The following is a 16,908-nucleotide window of genomic DNA, read 5'->3' as shown; positions in this document are numbered from 1 at the left end:
CCGCCAAAATAGACATGATGGGGGAAATTTAGACATAGTTAACATAATTATGTAGGGACTGGCTAATTAAATCAGGATATATAAATAAATGATATGCCGTCAACCTTGGTCAAGGTAATTTCTTACCAATGAGAGGCTGTTTTGGTGACTGTTATCTAAAGCGCATTTTTCCTACTTTGTTTTTTCATACATGTTTAGACTTTTATGATTTCTGACATTTTTTGGGGGCAATTTTATTATTATTTTACATGGTCATCATTTTCTGCTTCTCTCCTTCCTTTTTTGGACATTTTATGCCTTTTTTTCTGCTATTTTTGCTATAATTTTCAGACGTTTTGGGGATTTTTTTTTTAAGGTTTTTTTTTTTTATCGTGAACTTTTCTGCCTTTCATCAAGTCAATTTTCTGACGTTTTTTTTTGGCAATTCCAAAGACATTTTATGGTCATTTTCTACCTTCTTTTGTTTTTTGTTTTTATTATCTAAATCAATTCATTTAAAGAATATTTTATCTCAAAAATAAAATGTGTAAAAAAAATATTCCTATTTATTTATTTATTTATTTATTTATTTATTTTAAGTCAATTTTCTGACATTTTTTGGCAATTCCAAAGACATTTTATGGTCATTTTCTACCTTCTTTAGTTTTTTGGACATTTTTTTTTTTTTTTTTTTTACTTTTTGAATGTTTTCTTTTCTGCCTTTTTTGTTTTAATCAATTTCTCTGACATTTTTGGCAATTTTCGTTTTTTTTTTTTCTTCCTTTTTGGGATATATTTAGGTAATTTTACAAACTTTTTTTCATTTTTTCTGACAAAAATTTGGGTAACATTTTTTGAACATTTTATTACATTTTATTATCTAAATCAATTCATTTAAAGAATATTTTATCTCAAAATTAAAATATTCCTATTTATTTATTTATTTATTTATTTATTTATTTAGTTTGGCTTTTTTGTTTGGATTTATTGACCCTTCTCTTTTGATGATGAAATGGATAGAAGTCTGCACTCTACTTATAGGCATGCACTCAAACTAAACTCGCAAACTCCCAGTTCAAATTTTCGACTTGACAAAAGTATCTTGGTAATGTCAAAACGTTCTGGCTGGTAGAAGTAACAACGTGCTACCACCATGCCGTCGCTCCTCGCGAGATTGCGACCCGTTCGCTCATGTCAAAGTCAAAAAGTCAAATAATAGAATCTAAACACATTGAAAGTGACAGACTGTGTTTGGTTCCTGTGTGTGCCACACCAAGCTGAGTCCACACTGGCTGATTTCCACAAATGTTGTGTGTGCGGTGCACAAACATTGTGTGCTCGCGCAGCATCGACAGAACACAGCACAACTAATAGACTGAACAAATGTTTGGATGGTAGAAAGCCGCAAGGCTCAAATACCAAAAGAAGACGATATAACTGTAGAGTTAGGTTGAAGTATTTGGACAATGAAAACGATTTTCTCTTCTCATCATTCCGATACATGTTGACCTTGGTAGGACAAAGGTACAATTCATGCAAACATGATCATACACGTCTGTTCGCTGCCGTTTTTAGATGATAGACTTGTCATGTTCAGTCAGCTGCTCATCTAAAGGTGTTAAGTAAAAAGTCATCTCTGTTAGTGTCACTCCAGGTAGACAGTTTTGACACTAATATATCAGCTAGCATAATAGGTCATCATTCACGTCTCATGTTCTAAAGCCAGTCAGACGGCTCACTCGAGTCAGTGTTTCACTAATAAGACCTGTGGCAGCTGTCTTGCTAGATATAGGACGGATGTGCTATGCCCGCAGGGGAACACCTGATGTGTAAAAACCATTTCAGACACTTCTTTTTTTTTTTTTTTTAACTCTTTTACTGCCACACGTTTCTACCTTATTCTGTTCTTTAGTAATCACCATTTGAAAATAGGTCATTTGAGTGACATTGAGCGAAAATTGAAAAGATACATTTTCTCCACAACAGTGACTTTGATACTAATATTTTTTGTTTAGTGACGCTCCGTCAAATTAGGTTTAACGTTACAAAGGCTTTGATCATTCACGTCAGCCTTGAAAACGTTCTATTTCATCAGATTGTGTCATGTTTCATTGGAATTCGCAGCTCTAGTTAGGGCCCGAGCAGCTACCGCTGCCATCTGCTGGCCATAGTTAGTGGGTGTTTTTGATTTCACAACTCATTGACCCGGCTGCGCTGCACTTGGACGGTGCACTGACCACTGATATATTAAAAAAAAAAAAAAAAAAAAAAAAAAGTAGTTGACGTCGCTTAACGTTTATGGCGGCATACATCGTGATTTTACTAAATGTTATTAAACGTTTTTGCCGGTCAAAGAGTTAATTGTTATTTTACATCATTCACATTGTTAGACAGCTAAGGGGTCCTTCAGTGCACCATTTTACGTCAGGCAGGTTATTGAACAGCTCATGTGGCGATATCAGTGAAGAAACGTCTATAAACATAATCTCAAGCGGAAAATAGTGGTGAAAAATGTAATTTAGCACAACAGAACATTAAAATAATGTATTTTAACATCCATAACATCCATGTCAAAGTTTTAAATCCGTGTCGCGTCTGTCATAGAAGCTAGGTAGCGCTAAGCTAACCCCTGTGAGGTTGTTTTGTCTCTCAAAGACTTCTGGGTCTCGAAAATGGTTATTTACAAGATGCTATGCACTCCTCACATATTTAGTGAATTAAATGTCACATTAACAAGCTTTGCCACTTTTTTTTTCAGTTATCAGGATTTGTTTACACAAGCAGAATACGGTCTGGAACGGTGATCTGTGATGGTTCCACGTTGTGACCACTCCAAGCATATCAACAAGTAAACTATGATATATCATTTATTCAACCAAACAAAAAAACTTCTACAAAACAGCATCTTTGTTGCTGTAAATAAAGTTTGTTCCACCGCTGGCATACGCGGCATGAATACAGATTGGATAATCATCAGCCTTGCTGTGGTCCAGACCTCCTAATGGGAATATCTCAGCAGGCGCTTTGGCAACGAATCAAACACGATCATTTATAATAGATGGTGGGGAGGTAAACATCAACTAAACTGGACGTGGTAGCTGGATTATTGGGTAACCTTCATGCTTTTCGGTTCGACGTGTTGATCGGCGTCCGATTCAACTTGTAAATTTGAGGCTATTTGCAATTAGACAATTTTAAAGCGCAGACGTTTGACACGGTGGTGATGTCAGGGTCAACTTCTAAGTGGTTTAAAGAAAATGTTTCTTTCCTTTCAGTTTTCTCCTTCACACATAGCGACCTGCAGACGGTTGCCAAGGAAAAGCTTCATTAAGTGGTCTCAAAGAAGCAGGACATACCTGTTTAGCTTTGGCTTATCCCCCGGGGGATAGACGGCTGCGTGCGATACAGGACAAAGGTCCTCTGCAGTTCTGCAAGAAACATTTTTACATTTTTTTTTTTTGGTAAAGATTAGTTCTAAAAATGGACAGAGAGGCGGCTGGTTACTTGTGATGTTTCTTCTTTGCGTTCTCGTCAATAATCAAACAATGCTAAATAGCTGCTAATTATTTAATTTAAATTTGATTTAAATATAATACAGTAATATTTTTTTAATTAATTTTAATTTAAAACAGAAAGTAAACATTACTAATAATTACAAATAGATTAAAAATACACACATATTGGATGTAAATACAAAAACAAGACACATAATTTAAAACTATTCTTTCAAAATATTACACAAACACTACAAATCAGTCAAAAATACAAATATGTTAGACAAAAAAAAAAGACAAAAATATGAGAAACAAAATCAGACAAAAGTATACAATATTATATGCTACAAAAATATTGGCAAAAATACAATTTTACACAAACTATTCACTGAAAATACAGAAGAAAAAAATAGATTATAATGAATTGAAAAAATATATTATTTCACCAAAAACTCTTAAATTGCTTCAACCATTTATCGAATAACTTTTCTTTTTAATTTTTGTTTTTCTGCTGCTTGCTAGTTTACATGTTCAATAAATCAAATCAAACGGTACGGTTAACTTTGATGGTGCTGTTAACAAACAGCGTGACTAACCATGTTTTGAACAGCGCATATTTAACGGCTGGTTAGTTAACGGCGGGTTAAGAATTTAACCGGCGGTTAGGGGTTTAAACCGTGGTTAAAGTAACTGACAATTGAACAACCGGGCCCAGGTTGTATAACTACATAAAGTACGATTAGCACTATACACATATTGAAATTAATACTTCTCTGAGTACTTTTAAGCTTTAAGTAGTACACCAGCACTTCAGAAAATCTCCCTTTCAATAATAATGCAAACATTTTGATAGCTAAGAGATTCATAGGAACAGTTTACATTTTCATATGTTGATATCAGGGAAAATGATGGCTGAAAAACATATAAAAACTCTTCAGATGTGCAGCGTTTTTATTGATTTGGAGCATTTGTATTGTAAAAAAAAAAAAAAAAAAAAAATGCTGTAACTATGGTTCCATAAATCCACCAACAACCTTGAACATAACATGAAGCAATCTTTTTATTTTATGTTTTTTTTTTTTTTTTATATATATATATTTTTTATATATAATCCTGCTGATCCATGTGACCTGTGCGGCAGAAATGAAACATCGCAGGCCAATCACTCACAGTGGAAGAATGTAAAAGCACACGAAATCATCGGAACAGCCGCACGCGACCTTGTCGGGCTGTTTTGGTACAATCAACTCGTCAGAAAATTTGAAATTCTTTGTCATCTTCTTCTTCTTTTTCTTCTTCGCCGTCTACAAAAATAACTAAACAAAACTATCTGGGTGGAGATGGCAAAGTATTTTATTTTTTTTTAAAACAGCCCACTTCCTGTCAGTCATCCTCATGCCTGCGTTTCTTCCCACTCCACCTCTATATTTCACTCCCTTTTTTCATAGCGTGACCCAAGTTCATGCGGCCACCTAATGGATTCCTCCACAAAGTGAAAAATGACATTTTGGGTCGGGGACTTCAAGGATGGTCAAGTTAATGAATGGCCACCAGATGGCCCTTATTAGGCTAATGCGTTCCCCCTCTCTACAGCCGCGAGCGCTCGCCTGGGGATTTGGCTCACTGGCAGCAAATGCGCGTGTATGTGTGTTTAAACCAGGTGATCCTGATAGGAGAGAAGGATGCGGCAACCCAACTCAAATGTGCTCGCTGTGTTTTGATGGGGTCAAATGTCCACGGTGGGACCCACTGCTGTCCCGGTCACTTTAGCACCCAGTTGACCCTTCGGTCGCCGGCCCCTCCCTCTTCCGACAGTCTGACAGCGGGTGTCACGTCGACGTTCAAGGCTGAAGTTTGTTAGGTGAGAAAAAAAAAAAAAGGGAATTAGAGAGGGACAAAGCGGCAAGACTCTTTCCCCTCCAATGTGACAGCGTGTTAATTGCCTCATTTATAATCGCCTGCTCATCAAGATGAGTAATTGTTGCGGCGCACACATCAACCACAAAGACCTGTTTTTGAGCGAGGAAATGATGAATTCAAGCCAATTAATTAGAATGTTTAGCATAAGTGTTGTCAGTGAGCCATGCCACCGGGCTTTTTGCGTTTGCGACGTGAACGCTGAACCCGGAGGGAAGCGAGCGGAGCTGTCAGCTCGCTTTCAAATGAGGACCGCTTGCTGTTCAACAAGTGACTTGGAGGATTCCAAATTTCCTCTCTCCTGCGGTGTCTTTGTTGTTTAGAAACCGAGCTAATGCTTATTTTGAGAGCAGCGTCTAGCATTTTTAAACAAAAGAAAAATATCTGGTTAAATTGCGTTCACATTGTTGGAATGCTGTCTAGTATCCCAAAAGAGTTACAATATGCATGAATTTAGGCTATTCGCAACATGGAAGCCATTTGCATGATTTTTTTGTTGTTGTTTTTGTTGTTCAAAATAGCTACTGTCAATTTGAAAACAAACTAGACTAAGTGCAATTTCTGGAGAAATTGCGTGGTAATGCTGAAAGCGGAATGCTAATGGGGACACATGCGTTTAATCATTTCAGTGATATTATAATACACTTCCTGATACCAAAGTCAGTTGGTTAGCATGTAATCACTTAGCATAGCATTGCCATGGATACATTTGCAATGTACTGTTGGAGGTGGGATTTGAACCTGTGACCTGCTTATTGGGCAATACACCAAGTGCGCCACTGAGCAGAACGATGATCAGTTGTATGTATGGAAGTGGGCGTGGAAAGTGGCCCATTGAAAATGAATGAAGAAAAGATTATATTTAACGTTAAAATGTGAGAATACTGTAAGCAATGTGAAATCAGACGATATATATACCCAAGATGGCGTGAATTTTTGAAGCAAGTTGAAATTTGAACAGTGTAAATCGGAAGTATGGTGGGAGTTGTTTGATGGAGAAAAAAAAGTGAGGAGAATAAAATGTGCCTGAAATAATAATAATAATAATAATTATTATTATTATTATTATTTTTTTGCATATGTCTGCAGATTTTTTTTATTTATTTTTTTTTTAGTACTTACAACAAATAATAGCGCTGTTGTGAGCATATAGTATAGCATATAGTATTTTTCTTCTAACTGATTATTTACTTAATGTTTTCAGAAAACAGCCGTCACGTGTTCAAATCTTCTTCTAAATCAGTCAAATGTATTGATCCCTCAAGCAAATCACGTTTTCCACCCGTCTTCAACATGCAAATCAGTTTTGCTGGCGATGTTTGCGCCGCCATCTGTCATCGTGACTGCGATGCGCGGGGATCGAGAAACCGCACTTTTCGGGTGCCGCCGTTTCATGTCGGAGTTGAATGCGGTCGCCCTACACGCTTGAGAACAATGTAAAGCTCCAAGGACGTCTTTCATAAGCTTCAAGACAGGGATGGGGAAAAATATACGTAATACACATACAGTATATGGAACGAAAGTATTCTATAGATCCGAATAGCGATGCAGCCTGTGAGAAAAGGTGCAAGCAACAACTGATGCTGTGTGCATGTCTGTATGTATTTATTGTGATGAGCTGTCTGAGTTTGCTCTGTAGGCTGCACCTTAGTGTGTATCCAACGCTGATAGTCTCCAGGAAAACATTGGGGGGGGGATCGGGGGGTGCTTCTTGATATTTACACACAGCAGCCGCCACCGTCTGGCAGCGATGATGACTCCCTCGTGGCTCCAAAAGACAGCAATAAACCTTGAGAAAGCACGAGCGGCAGTGAGAAATAGACTGGCAAATGTGAAGTGCGGCGGAATTCAAAATATGGAAGACGTTATGAGATTTGCGGCCTGGAAAAAAAAAAAAGTTTTCTGAAGAAATTATGTCGTCTGTGGGATTAGATGTCACAAATGGCACTTTGGCTTTGAAGGATTTTCTTTTTTTTAGTGTAGTTTGTTGTTGTAAATGAGTGACTATGGTGATAAACTGACACATGAAAAGTTTCAATTATAATATTTAAGAGCCTCCATTTGTCTAGATCCTATTTATCAGACAGAACTTTTGATGCTAGCCTTGGTTGATCTGTGTTCCGTCCTGCCCCAATGTCACATGGTGTTCCACGGGGTTCGATATTAAGGCCCTTGCTGTTTTCATTGATTTAGCAGAAGTTGTGGTGTTTGGTCCCTGCTGACTGGGGCCACCTCACGCTAACAGTCTCAAATTTCATAAGTTGGTTCAACTATTTTTAAATGTGTTTTTAAAAAGGGGATTGTTCACAAAAAATGCTTGCAATAGCTCGTTGACATCACAAAGAAAGAAGACAATTTGCAATTGTATTTTAGCAAGAACGATCTGCCTTTGTGGCCCACATAAAATGAAATGGCCGATAGCATGCTAATGCTAATGTTGAGTTAGCATGCTAATGCTAATGTTGAGTTAGCATGCTAATGCTAATGTTGAGTTAGCATGCTAATGCTAATGTTGAGTTAGCATGCTAATGCTAGGTTAGCATGTTAATGCTAATGCTAAGTTAGCATGCTAATGCTAGGTTAGCATGCAAATTCGAATGTTAGCTTAGCGTGCTAATGCTAGCTTAGCGTGCTAATGCTAATTCTAAGTTAACATGCTAACGTAGCATAATTCTAAGTTAACATGCTAACGTACGTTTGAAAATTAAATAACAATTGTTTGTGTACTTTTTATAATTTATTATGTTTGCGGTGGCATGTTTCCGTTTGGCATTTTTCCCCCATAATGCCACGGTGTATGCACATGTGCAAGTCGATACCCCATGGTATTATGGGAAAAACTAAAAAAAAAGCTAAATGCTAAAAACTTTTTTTAGGATTTAGCTTTTTTAGTATAAGTGCTGCTTTGAAAACTACGTTTTTCATTTATTGCTCAGTTCCTTAGACCCCAATATTAGATTTGGCAGAGGCATCTTTTGTTGAATTACACGTATAATTCTTTCATAAAATAAATAATAAAGTTTCCTCCTGTAAACATCATTAAGCATATTGTTGTAAAATGTCTGAAGTCCATGTTTGTTTAACAAATTTAAAACATCTTAAATCATTCAGTTTTCTACTAGGTACTGTCTCAAATGTTCTCCAGTTTTGATACTGTAAATGTATGAAATCGTCGTCTGAGAAACGTTTCTTAGTAGTATGGCAGACTCGTAGCTTAAAAATCTTGGTTTACCGGCTAGATTAGTGGTTCGAACATCAAAAATGTTTACTCCAAATTAGCAATTCCACGTTTCTGTATGTGTGTGGACGTGGGGAGGGGAATTCATAAATACAATTCTTTAATCCCGATTGTAACCAATCACACGCAAAATATCAACAATTCATAAATGAATTTAAACCATAAGATGAGCTCATTTTCGACATCCATAAAAGTCGAGCCCAAGTATTTGATTGCGAAGTACAATGCTGATGTCACCCGCCATCTGTCTCACTGCTCCTCCCGCCTCCGCTGGAAGTGTTGATCCAAACTGGCCTGGCCAAGTCCGCCATGAAGCATTTTGGTGCCTAAGCTTCGGTCTTCAGCAGCAGGTGACCTGGCAGCAGATGGCCAAAAGTGACCAGCACCCGACCCACCCACACACAAACAGTCTACGTTCATATGGTCGGTATCTTAATAGGCGCACGTTTTCGCTATATGGCTAATACAAACGCATATCAATTAGTGTTGTCGGTGTTGTGGCTGTAAGTAGAAGCTGAGATGAAATGGTTCATCAGCATGACGACACCCACAAGAGACACTCTTAACCCCACGTTCATTCACACTTATTAGCCAACGAGCAAGTGAGAAACAGCACCGTGTTGACTTGCAGGTTATTTAAGTCCTGTGGCGGTAACAGCGACAGAACACACGTCGAACACCATGACGTTGACATTTGATCGGTGTCGCTATTAAGACTAAGTCTTTAGCTTCCTCCTATGGACGAACATGATAAATACATAACGAAAACAACCAATGGTTTATAATGACATTGTTATTTATTTAAAAAAATAATAAAAAAAATAAAAAAGGCGGTTTTAACCACAACAGTTCAATGCATTCGGTGCTGTCCATGGTGCTGATATCATCAGCCCATTTATATCCCACAGTATCTTGGCGTGTAACAGTATTCCTTTTCCAAAACTCGTCTAAAAGCAAAATCCAATGTTTTATGGTTAATAAAAAATATATATTTTTAAAGGCACTATTATGAACTTTTACACCTTTTTCTCTCTAACGACTCAAATAAATTAATACTTCTCAGCTACTGTGTGTATTTGGCATGTTTTTGATGAGTGCTTGTTTCTATTGTATTTTTGGGTTTGAATGAAATAAATACATAAATAAAATAAGGCTGGGTTTTGGTCCAATACTCGGCCATCCCTAAAATTAACAAAGAATCTTCTATGCCATAATAAATGAATGCGACCACATTTGAATAAGCAACGTATTCTTTTTTTTTATTATATACTATGAACATATTTTACATTATGGTACAATACAAAATATACAGAGGAATGCTAAACAGGCCTGAGCTGTTTTCAATTTAGGCCACAGTGGTTGTACCATAGTATAAGACAACAATATTGACTGGAACACACTCTAAAAGGAGAATTGTTGACCAACTTAACTGAATTACACACAATTGAATTAAATCAATCCAACTTCATATATTTAATTTAATGAATGATGAGGTAATTAAACTCAATATATTTTTTTTATTTAAAATGGTGTTACTACTTGAAGCAATTCAATTACGTTGGTTCAACATTTCTCCTTTTAGAGTGCAGTAAACATAACATAACAGTGCATCTTTGGTTCAATAACGTGGAACCCACACAAACTTCAAAAGTCAGTGAGACGAGAACACACAAACAACAGAGTGACTTCTTGCTGATTTCTTGGAGAAAAAAAAAAAGATCACGTTTGAAGGACACCGACTAACTGGCATGTCAAATCAATTTTGCTTTGGTTGGTTATGAAGCATCACACCACACAGCCTTTGGCGCATCGCGTGAGGGACGGAATCGACAGTGAAAATGGGAGAACAGAGATTGGAGTGTGATTGGATGGCCGATACCCTTGAGATAACCTCATGAGCAAAAAAATTCGAGGGGGGGATTCCTGCACTTGTAAATTCCGTCAAAGTTGATTTGGACAGAGCAGAGTGGGAGTGGATTACCACAGTCTGCCATTAGAGAAGCCCACTCTCGGCCCTCCCGAGAGGATCTCTTTCTTCACGGTCTACTAGACAGAGGAAAAATTTCCACTTTCTGGAAGTTAAAGGAGTTCCTATCAGACGTTATCATTCTGGAAATTTGAAGTCACTAACTCGAGAACGTGTAACTTAAATGACATTTTTAATCAGATGATGTCATCGCAAAACTTGCAGAGCTGAAGGTGACCATCCACAAATGAAGAAGGCTCCCATCTAGTGGTCACTTGTGGATTTACAGTTGTAACATATCTATGAAGTACTAACAACGAGCTTAAAGTAAACATATCGTAACAGTGAGTCTGAACATCTCATAACGAGGGAAGAGCATATTAAAAAAATAATAATAATAAAATAAAACGCCTGGGGCCTCACACGGTGAGGTCACGACACCCTGAGGTGTGTTTCCAGAGGCGGCGTCCATCTGTTCATCAAATAAAAGTCTCTGACTTCTGACTAGCAAGTGGCTCTGCCTCAATGTCACCTCTGGACTGTGTGATGACGCGTGTGCAGAATAATGTAAAGTATCTTATGTAGATCACGTGAGTTTCCCTTAACATAAAAAAATAGCTGAAATAGGTGTGGGAAAAAAAAGGGGTGATGTTTTCAAAATGTCATGTGGGAGGTGTGTGGAAGCTGGTATTTGTGGAATGTAAAAAAAAAATGTAGCTAAATACCAACTTGAAAGGGGGAAAAAAAATGTATGATTTTATTATTACTTGAGAACTTTAAAGAGAAATTTTCATTCGGCATTAATGTCAATTAATGGGAATTTGCTGGGATGAATATGGAGGGGAGGACAAGGGGGCGGAGTGAAACTATTGCAATATATGTATTGAATCTATTATATTCAAATAACAAAAAAATAAATAATTTTCCTATAAATTAATAGTGATAATCAGATTTGGGGGGGGAACCATTTTATACGCAAAATGTATATTTTTAATATTATAAATAAGATAGGATGAAATAAGTCCTACCTTTAACTGAACAATAAAACATTCCTCAACTAAACTTCCTACAATATCCTTCAAGCAAAAGTCAACCCATATATATATATATATATATATATATATATATATATATATATATATATATTTTATTTTATTTTTTTTTGCGTTCTATGCAGCCCCACGAGTCTAAGCGCAGTATTCTGATAAACATTGCATGTGTTGAATATGAATTAAGCAGCAAAATTCCATTTGTTTTGATCCATCTCAAGGGGGCGGCCATTTTGCAACACATGCTGTCAACTGAAGATGACATCACAGTTGCTCACTTTACAACCAATCACGGCTCAGCACGTCAGAATGTCAGGAAACAAGGTGAACTGTGATTGGTCGTCGCCTGAGCCTGGAGGTGCTGTGATGTCATTTTGAGTTAACAGCGACAAAATGGCCGCCCCCTTGAGATGGATTTTGCTGCTTAATTCATATTCCACAAATGCCGTGTTTAGACTTGTTGGGCTGCATGGCGCATATTATAGTAGAAAAATAAATATTTTTATTTCAATATTATGTGGAATCCGAATCCAGTTTTGCCCTTCGCAAATGTACCTCGTATTGAAAAGTATTGGACTACACAGGTTTATATAATGTATGCTAATAACTATAGAGACCAACTAAATAAATGTACATTGTGTAATTATTTTTCAATTGTATGGCCTTATTATCAATATTACACCAAACAAAAATGGCTGTAACCTAAAGTCAAAGGTTTGATTTCCTCTCAGGTCAGTTGGCCATCAGACTGTGTGGCGTGCTTTCCCCCCGACAGGCCCGTAATAGCGCCAATAAGATAAAGCCTCCCGCCAATGGGCTTCTGCCAGCGATAAGCGGGGAGGATCGCTAACGAGCGACAACACGAGCGTCCGCGCCGGCGATAAAGAATGCGAGCAGACGGAGGAAAATGGGAACAAGAGCCATCAATCGCCGGCGCCGTGCGCAGACGCCCGTCTTTATCTTAGATCTTCCTGTACGAGTGGAAGTGCGGCGATTGCAATCAAAAGAGGGGGCTTTTCAGGGGTGGCTGCGCCGCTGTGGGCCATCAAGTCATCAATAACCGCCGGCGTTAGTGGAGCAAGGTCAAACCGGCTGAAATTTCTTCAAGTGGGAAGAGGATGTGAGACGGATAACAAACATTTTTTTTTTTTACAGTGTGGGTCCTTTCCAGCTTGGTTGGCTCCATTCCCGGAGGAGGTGGAAAGGAGTGCAAGTGTTGTGAATGGATGGATGAGTGCATGAATGGAAGAGTGGCGTCTGCTTTTTTGACATGTCCGCGCCGGCCAAGCTGGCGGGCAGAAACAGGTGGGATTTGGCCAGGGGTGTCGGTGGCTAGTTGGGGGTGGATATTACGGATGGTGAGACGTCTGGCGAGCCCCGCTGACAGGCAAGCTGCTACTTGTAGATGGCCGACTTACTTAGTCAAAGCAAGCCAAGCAGAAAGGCGATGATTTTGCGTCACCAGTGTTCAGCAGCCCTTTTTGATTTCCCCCAAAGGCCTCCGGATGGGTAACAGCAATAAACGTTCTGATGAATCGAAACTCATGATTTAACTCGTATCCTTTAACTTTTCTTCATTGGTCCGCTCACTCCTCTACATATGTGGATGGAAACCAGCCAATCTGAGGGGGGAAAGGGAGGACGTTAGCAGAAGCACTCGTCTTTTTTTTTTTCTTTTTTTTTTTTTATCCAATCAGATTTCAGCCTCTGTGTGAGAATCGGTAATGCTAGCTAATGTTAAAGGCAGGGACTTTTTTTTTCACTCAGGAAAATGCACTATATAAATACAGGATGTATACCCATGAACTCATTCGCAATCTACACCTCTGGGCTTCTGTTAATGTGTGGTGGTGATTTTTTCCTCTACCCAAGCCTGTATTTTGCCATTTTGTGTTTGTTTTGTCAACAGTGGGACGTTTCTGTGGACAGACACTTGTTTACCCCTACAGCCAATCGCAGAGCGGGGGGTGGCGGGTGGCGTGTCAATCAGTAGGCAGACGGGGTCGGGCGAATTTGTCGGCTGCATGACGTCACTCCTGCCGTAACTTGACAGCACGCACGGTTTTGTTTTTTTGTTTTACTCACTCACTCACTCACACAAGCCTAGGAGACCATGTGACTTACATGAAGTGAGTGAGTGAGTGAGTGGAAAAAACACCCCCCGCTCTGCGATTGGCTGTAGGGGTAAACAACTCTATCCACAGAAACGTCCCGCTGTTAACAAAACAAACACAAAATGGCAATATACAGGCTTGGGTAGAGGAAAAAATCACCACCACACATTAACAGAAGCCCAGAGGTGTATATTGAGAAGGAGTTCATGGGTATACATCCTATATTTATATCGTCCATTTTCCTGAGTGAAAACAGAAGTCCCTGCCTTTAACTTAGTCTACTGTCTCTTTAACCAATCAGATTTCAAATTTGCCTCAATAACATCAGCATTTTAACCATTTTTCTTCAAGTCTCGCACTTACCCTCCCATTGACTTCGCCCCTCCACCACCCGTTGGCTCCACTCTTGGTGAAAATCTTCACCACGTCGCCTTCCTGCAGCGAGAGCTCTCGCATGTCGCGTGAACTGAAATCGTACCGTGCAATGGCCACACCGACCACTTTTGGCGTCAACACTGGGGAAAAAGACAAACAGATACCAAGATATCAATTTTACATTCGAAAAAAAAAATCACCGAAAAAGAAAATGTCACGGAAAGTATGATAAATAAAACGATGCCGATCTGATCTCAATTTACTTGAAAATTCAATCTGATCATTTTCAGACAAATTGCACATTTTGCTGGTCATTTTGTGCAGACCAGACATCCTGTCAGGCAGGATGAGACACATGTGGTGCAGGTTAGCTAGTTAGTGCTTTTCCATCCCTCCCGTCTACCCTGCTGGCTTTTTCGCGCCTCCAGAGAGTGAAAGTTGGCTGGAGTGGAGTGAGGCTGACATGCGGAAATGGAAAGTCAGACCTTTACAACTATGGCCAAGGGGATGGAATATCTGACGTAGAGGTGTTCTGTGTGTTCGGACGCTTCCACCTTTCAGTCTGACAGGTGCACACATGGGGCAAAGTCGCCCGCGTGCTGCGGATTGAGACATGCTCGGTGCTGGATTAATGGACAGCACTTATTTATTTATTTTTTTTTTTTTCCCCCCAGGACTACAGCCAGTGTTTTGTTTAGAATAGTGTGACAAAGACCTTCCATTCTTCCATTCCTGAAAGTCAGATGTCGCAATACTTTTGCCCATATCGTGTTCATATTTAAAAATTAGCAGTGTCAGGAAATTAACATTTTTAATTGTAATCGCATGACTTTTGACTTGAAATTTTATGTTCTAAATACAACAAAAATATTTTTCCCCAAGTTTTCATACTCTTAACATAAAAATGTTAAGCTAATATAAATATAGCTTCATCTTTTAGTCATTGATACAGCAATTTAATCATTCATAAAACAGAGTTAAAATTAAAAAGAAAAAAAAAAGTGTGATAGTGATTTGTGTCATTTTTCTGCCACTAGATGGCATGATTGCTTTTGTGAGATGGTGACAGCTCAATGTATTTTCTTTTCATATTAACTCATTTGCTCCAAAAAACGTATAAATATGTTCTATTTTAAATATTATCATGCTCCCAAAGATGTACTTATACGTTTTTTGTTTTTTATGCTAGATCATAAAGAAGTCTTTGATGCAGCTTCTGAACTGAAGAGAATGCTTGAAGCAATAGCAATTTTTATGAAAACGGCCAGTAGGTGGCAGCAGAGTCTAAGAGACCGACCAGGGCTGTTTGCCCTATTGTTTTAAACAGATTTGTGAATAATGATGAAACTTAGCTATATCCTAATGTTAATTATCTAATCCTTAACATGAAGTTAACTTGTGAAATGTGCATACTTGACCCCAGTCTCCATAAATAGATGCATTATTATTGAATGTATTACTGCTAAATTTTGATGTGGACGTGTCCATTGCGTTGCGACTGAAATTTCCCCAGTACAGGCTCCCCAAGTAAGGGGCGGTCATTAATCGAGCATTTCAAAAATTTGTGGTATTAAAGGAACTTTAAATTAACTCAAATTTGACGAACTACTTTTTGACACCCCTAGTATCCAATAAATAAAAACAAATCGGGCAATTCTTTCCAAAAACATACTGTTGGACGGTTGGACAGGCAGACAAACAAACAGAAAGAGAAGTGATACCTGTACCTGACCAGAAGGGGGCAGAGGAAGGAGGTACAAAGCTGTAGCCGGCAGGGGTTACAAAAGAGAGGCCGCAGAGCAATGGGGCTATGGCGGGGCGAGCCAAGCAGGAAACGGCGGGGTGCAAGAAGGAAGAGGGAAGAGGGATGTGGGGATGGAAGAGAGAGAGAGAAGCAAAGAAAACTGTTTTCAGAAGTAACACAACAACGCAGCTGCGCGGAGGGAACTCTCAACAAGCCACAGATGTGAAGTTTAGGACTCTTACATCTCATTTTCATAAGACCTGGAGGAAGCCCCATTTAGTGTCCTACGGTAATAAAACTACAAGGATTGTCCTTCATCATTTAAAGGTCAGTCACTCCCAAATTGGTGATCTCGCGAAACAATCACCCCTGAAATGCAGAGCCACGCATTTGGTTTCAATCTGTCTTGATCCTTAAAATGGAGTTGCGTAACATTTACGTCCATTTCTACTTCCGCTAAAACAGAATTAGAACTGTTTCACATTTTACAAAGAAATCCCTTGTAAGACATGTTTAACCATCTTTTTTTTTTTTATTCCCTTTTTTGTGTCATTGTGGAAGCTTGCAATGACAACACAGTGAATTTCTCTACTTCAAAAAGACCAACAGTGTCTTTATCTTACAAACACATGAGAAACAAACAAATCCGAGGCCCGTATTTCTATCTGTCTTCCACTATTCACAAAAGAAGATCCAATTGCAGAGGTGCTCTGCTGTTTGCACTTTGCTGGGGAAACAAACTTGAAAGTGTTGTTGGTTATTATGGGCAGATTTATTTGGATGGATAAAGTGTAAAAATATGACAGCTGCAATATTAGGTACACTTGCACAAGCTAAGCTATATTAAAGAGGATTTGGTATTCATAACAAATGTATGTTTTTATACCTTATCATTGAGAAATGCATAGATTTGTCATACTTAATATTGTAATTAAATTTCAGAGAGATGGGCAAGTCGATTAAAGGATCATTGTGCGGTTTGTTGACTTTTTTTACTCATGACTGCCACCTCTGGTCCAAAGTGTAACTGCA

General features: G+C 38.5%; 1 protein-coding gene across 2 annotated transcripts in view; it reads right to left on the bottom strand.

Annotated features, from left to right (window-relative positions):
• Window positions 1-9,866: 9,866 nt before the first annotated feature.
• vav3a (vav 3 guanine nucleotide exchange factor a) overlaps window positions 9,867-16,908 on the bottom strand; it is a 71,266-nt gene continuing 64,224 nt past the window's right edge. The window contains exons 26-28 of one of the 2 annotated variants that reach the window (XM_077508557.1): window positions 15,860-15,940; window positions 14,121-14,272; window positions 9,867-13,265 (exon numbers count right to left, since the gene is read on the bottom strand). In XM_077508557.1, the coding sequence (XP_077364683.1) occupies window positions 13,230-13,265; window positions 14,121-14,272; window positions 15,860-15,940 (269 nt within the window). In that variant the 3' untranslated portion in view covers window positions 9,867-13,229. The remainder of the gene's footprint in view (window positions 13,266-14,120; window positions 14,273-15,859; window positions 15,941-16,908) is intronic. The other variant, XM_077508558.1, reaches the window with a different exon arrangement.

The sequence above is a fragment of the Festucalex cinctus genome, chromosome 20 (genome assembly GCF_051991245.1).
Source record: "Festucalex cinctus isolate MCC-2025b chromosome 20, RoL_Fcin_1.0, whole genome shotgun sequence".
Taxonomy (NCBI): domain Eukaryota; kingdom Metazoa; phylum Chordata; class Actinopteri; order Syngnathiformes; family Syngnathidae; genus Festucalex; species Festucalex cinctus.
The sequence above is the reverse complement of the archived record's forward strand: the minus strand, read 5'-3'. Positions and strand labels throughout refer to the sequence as shown.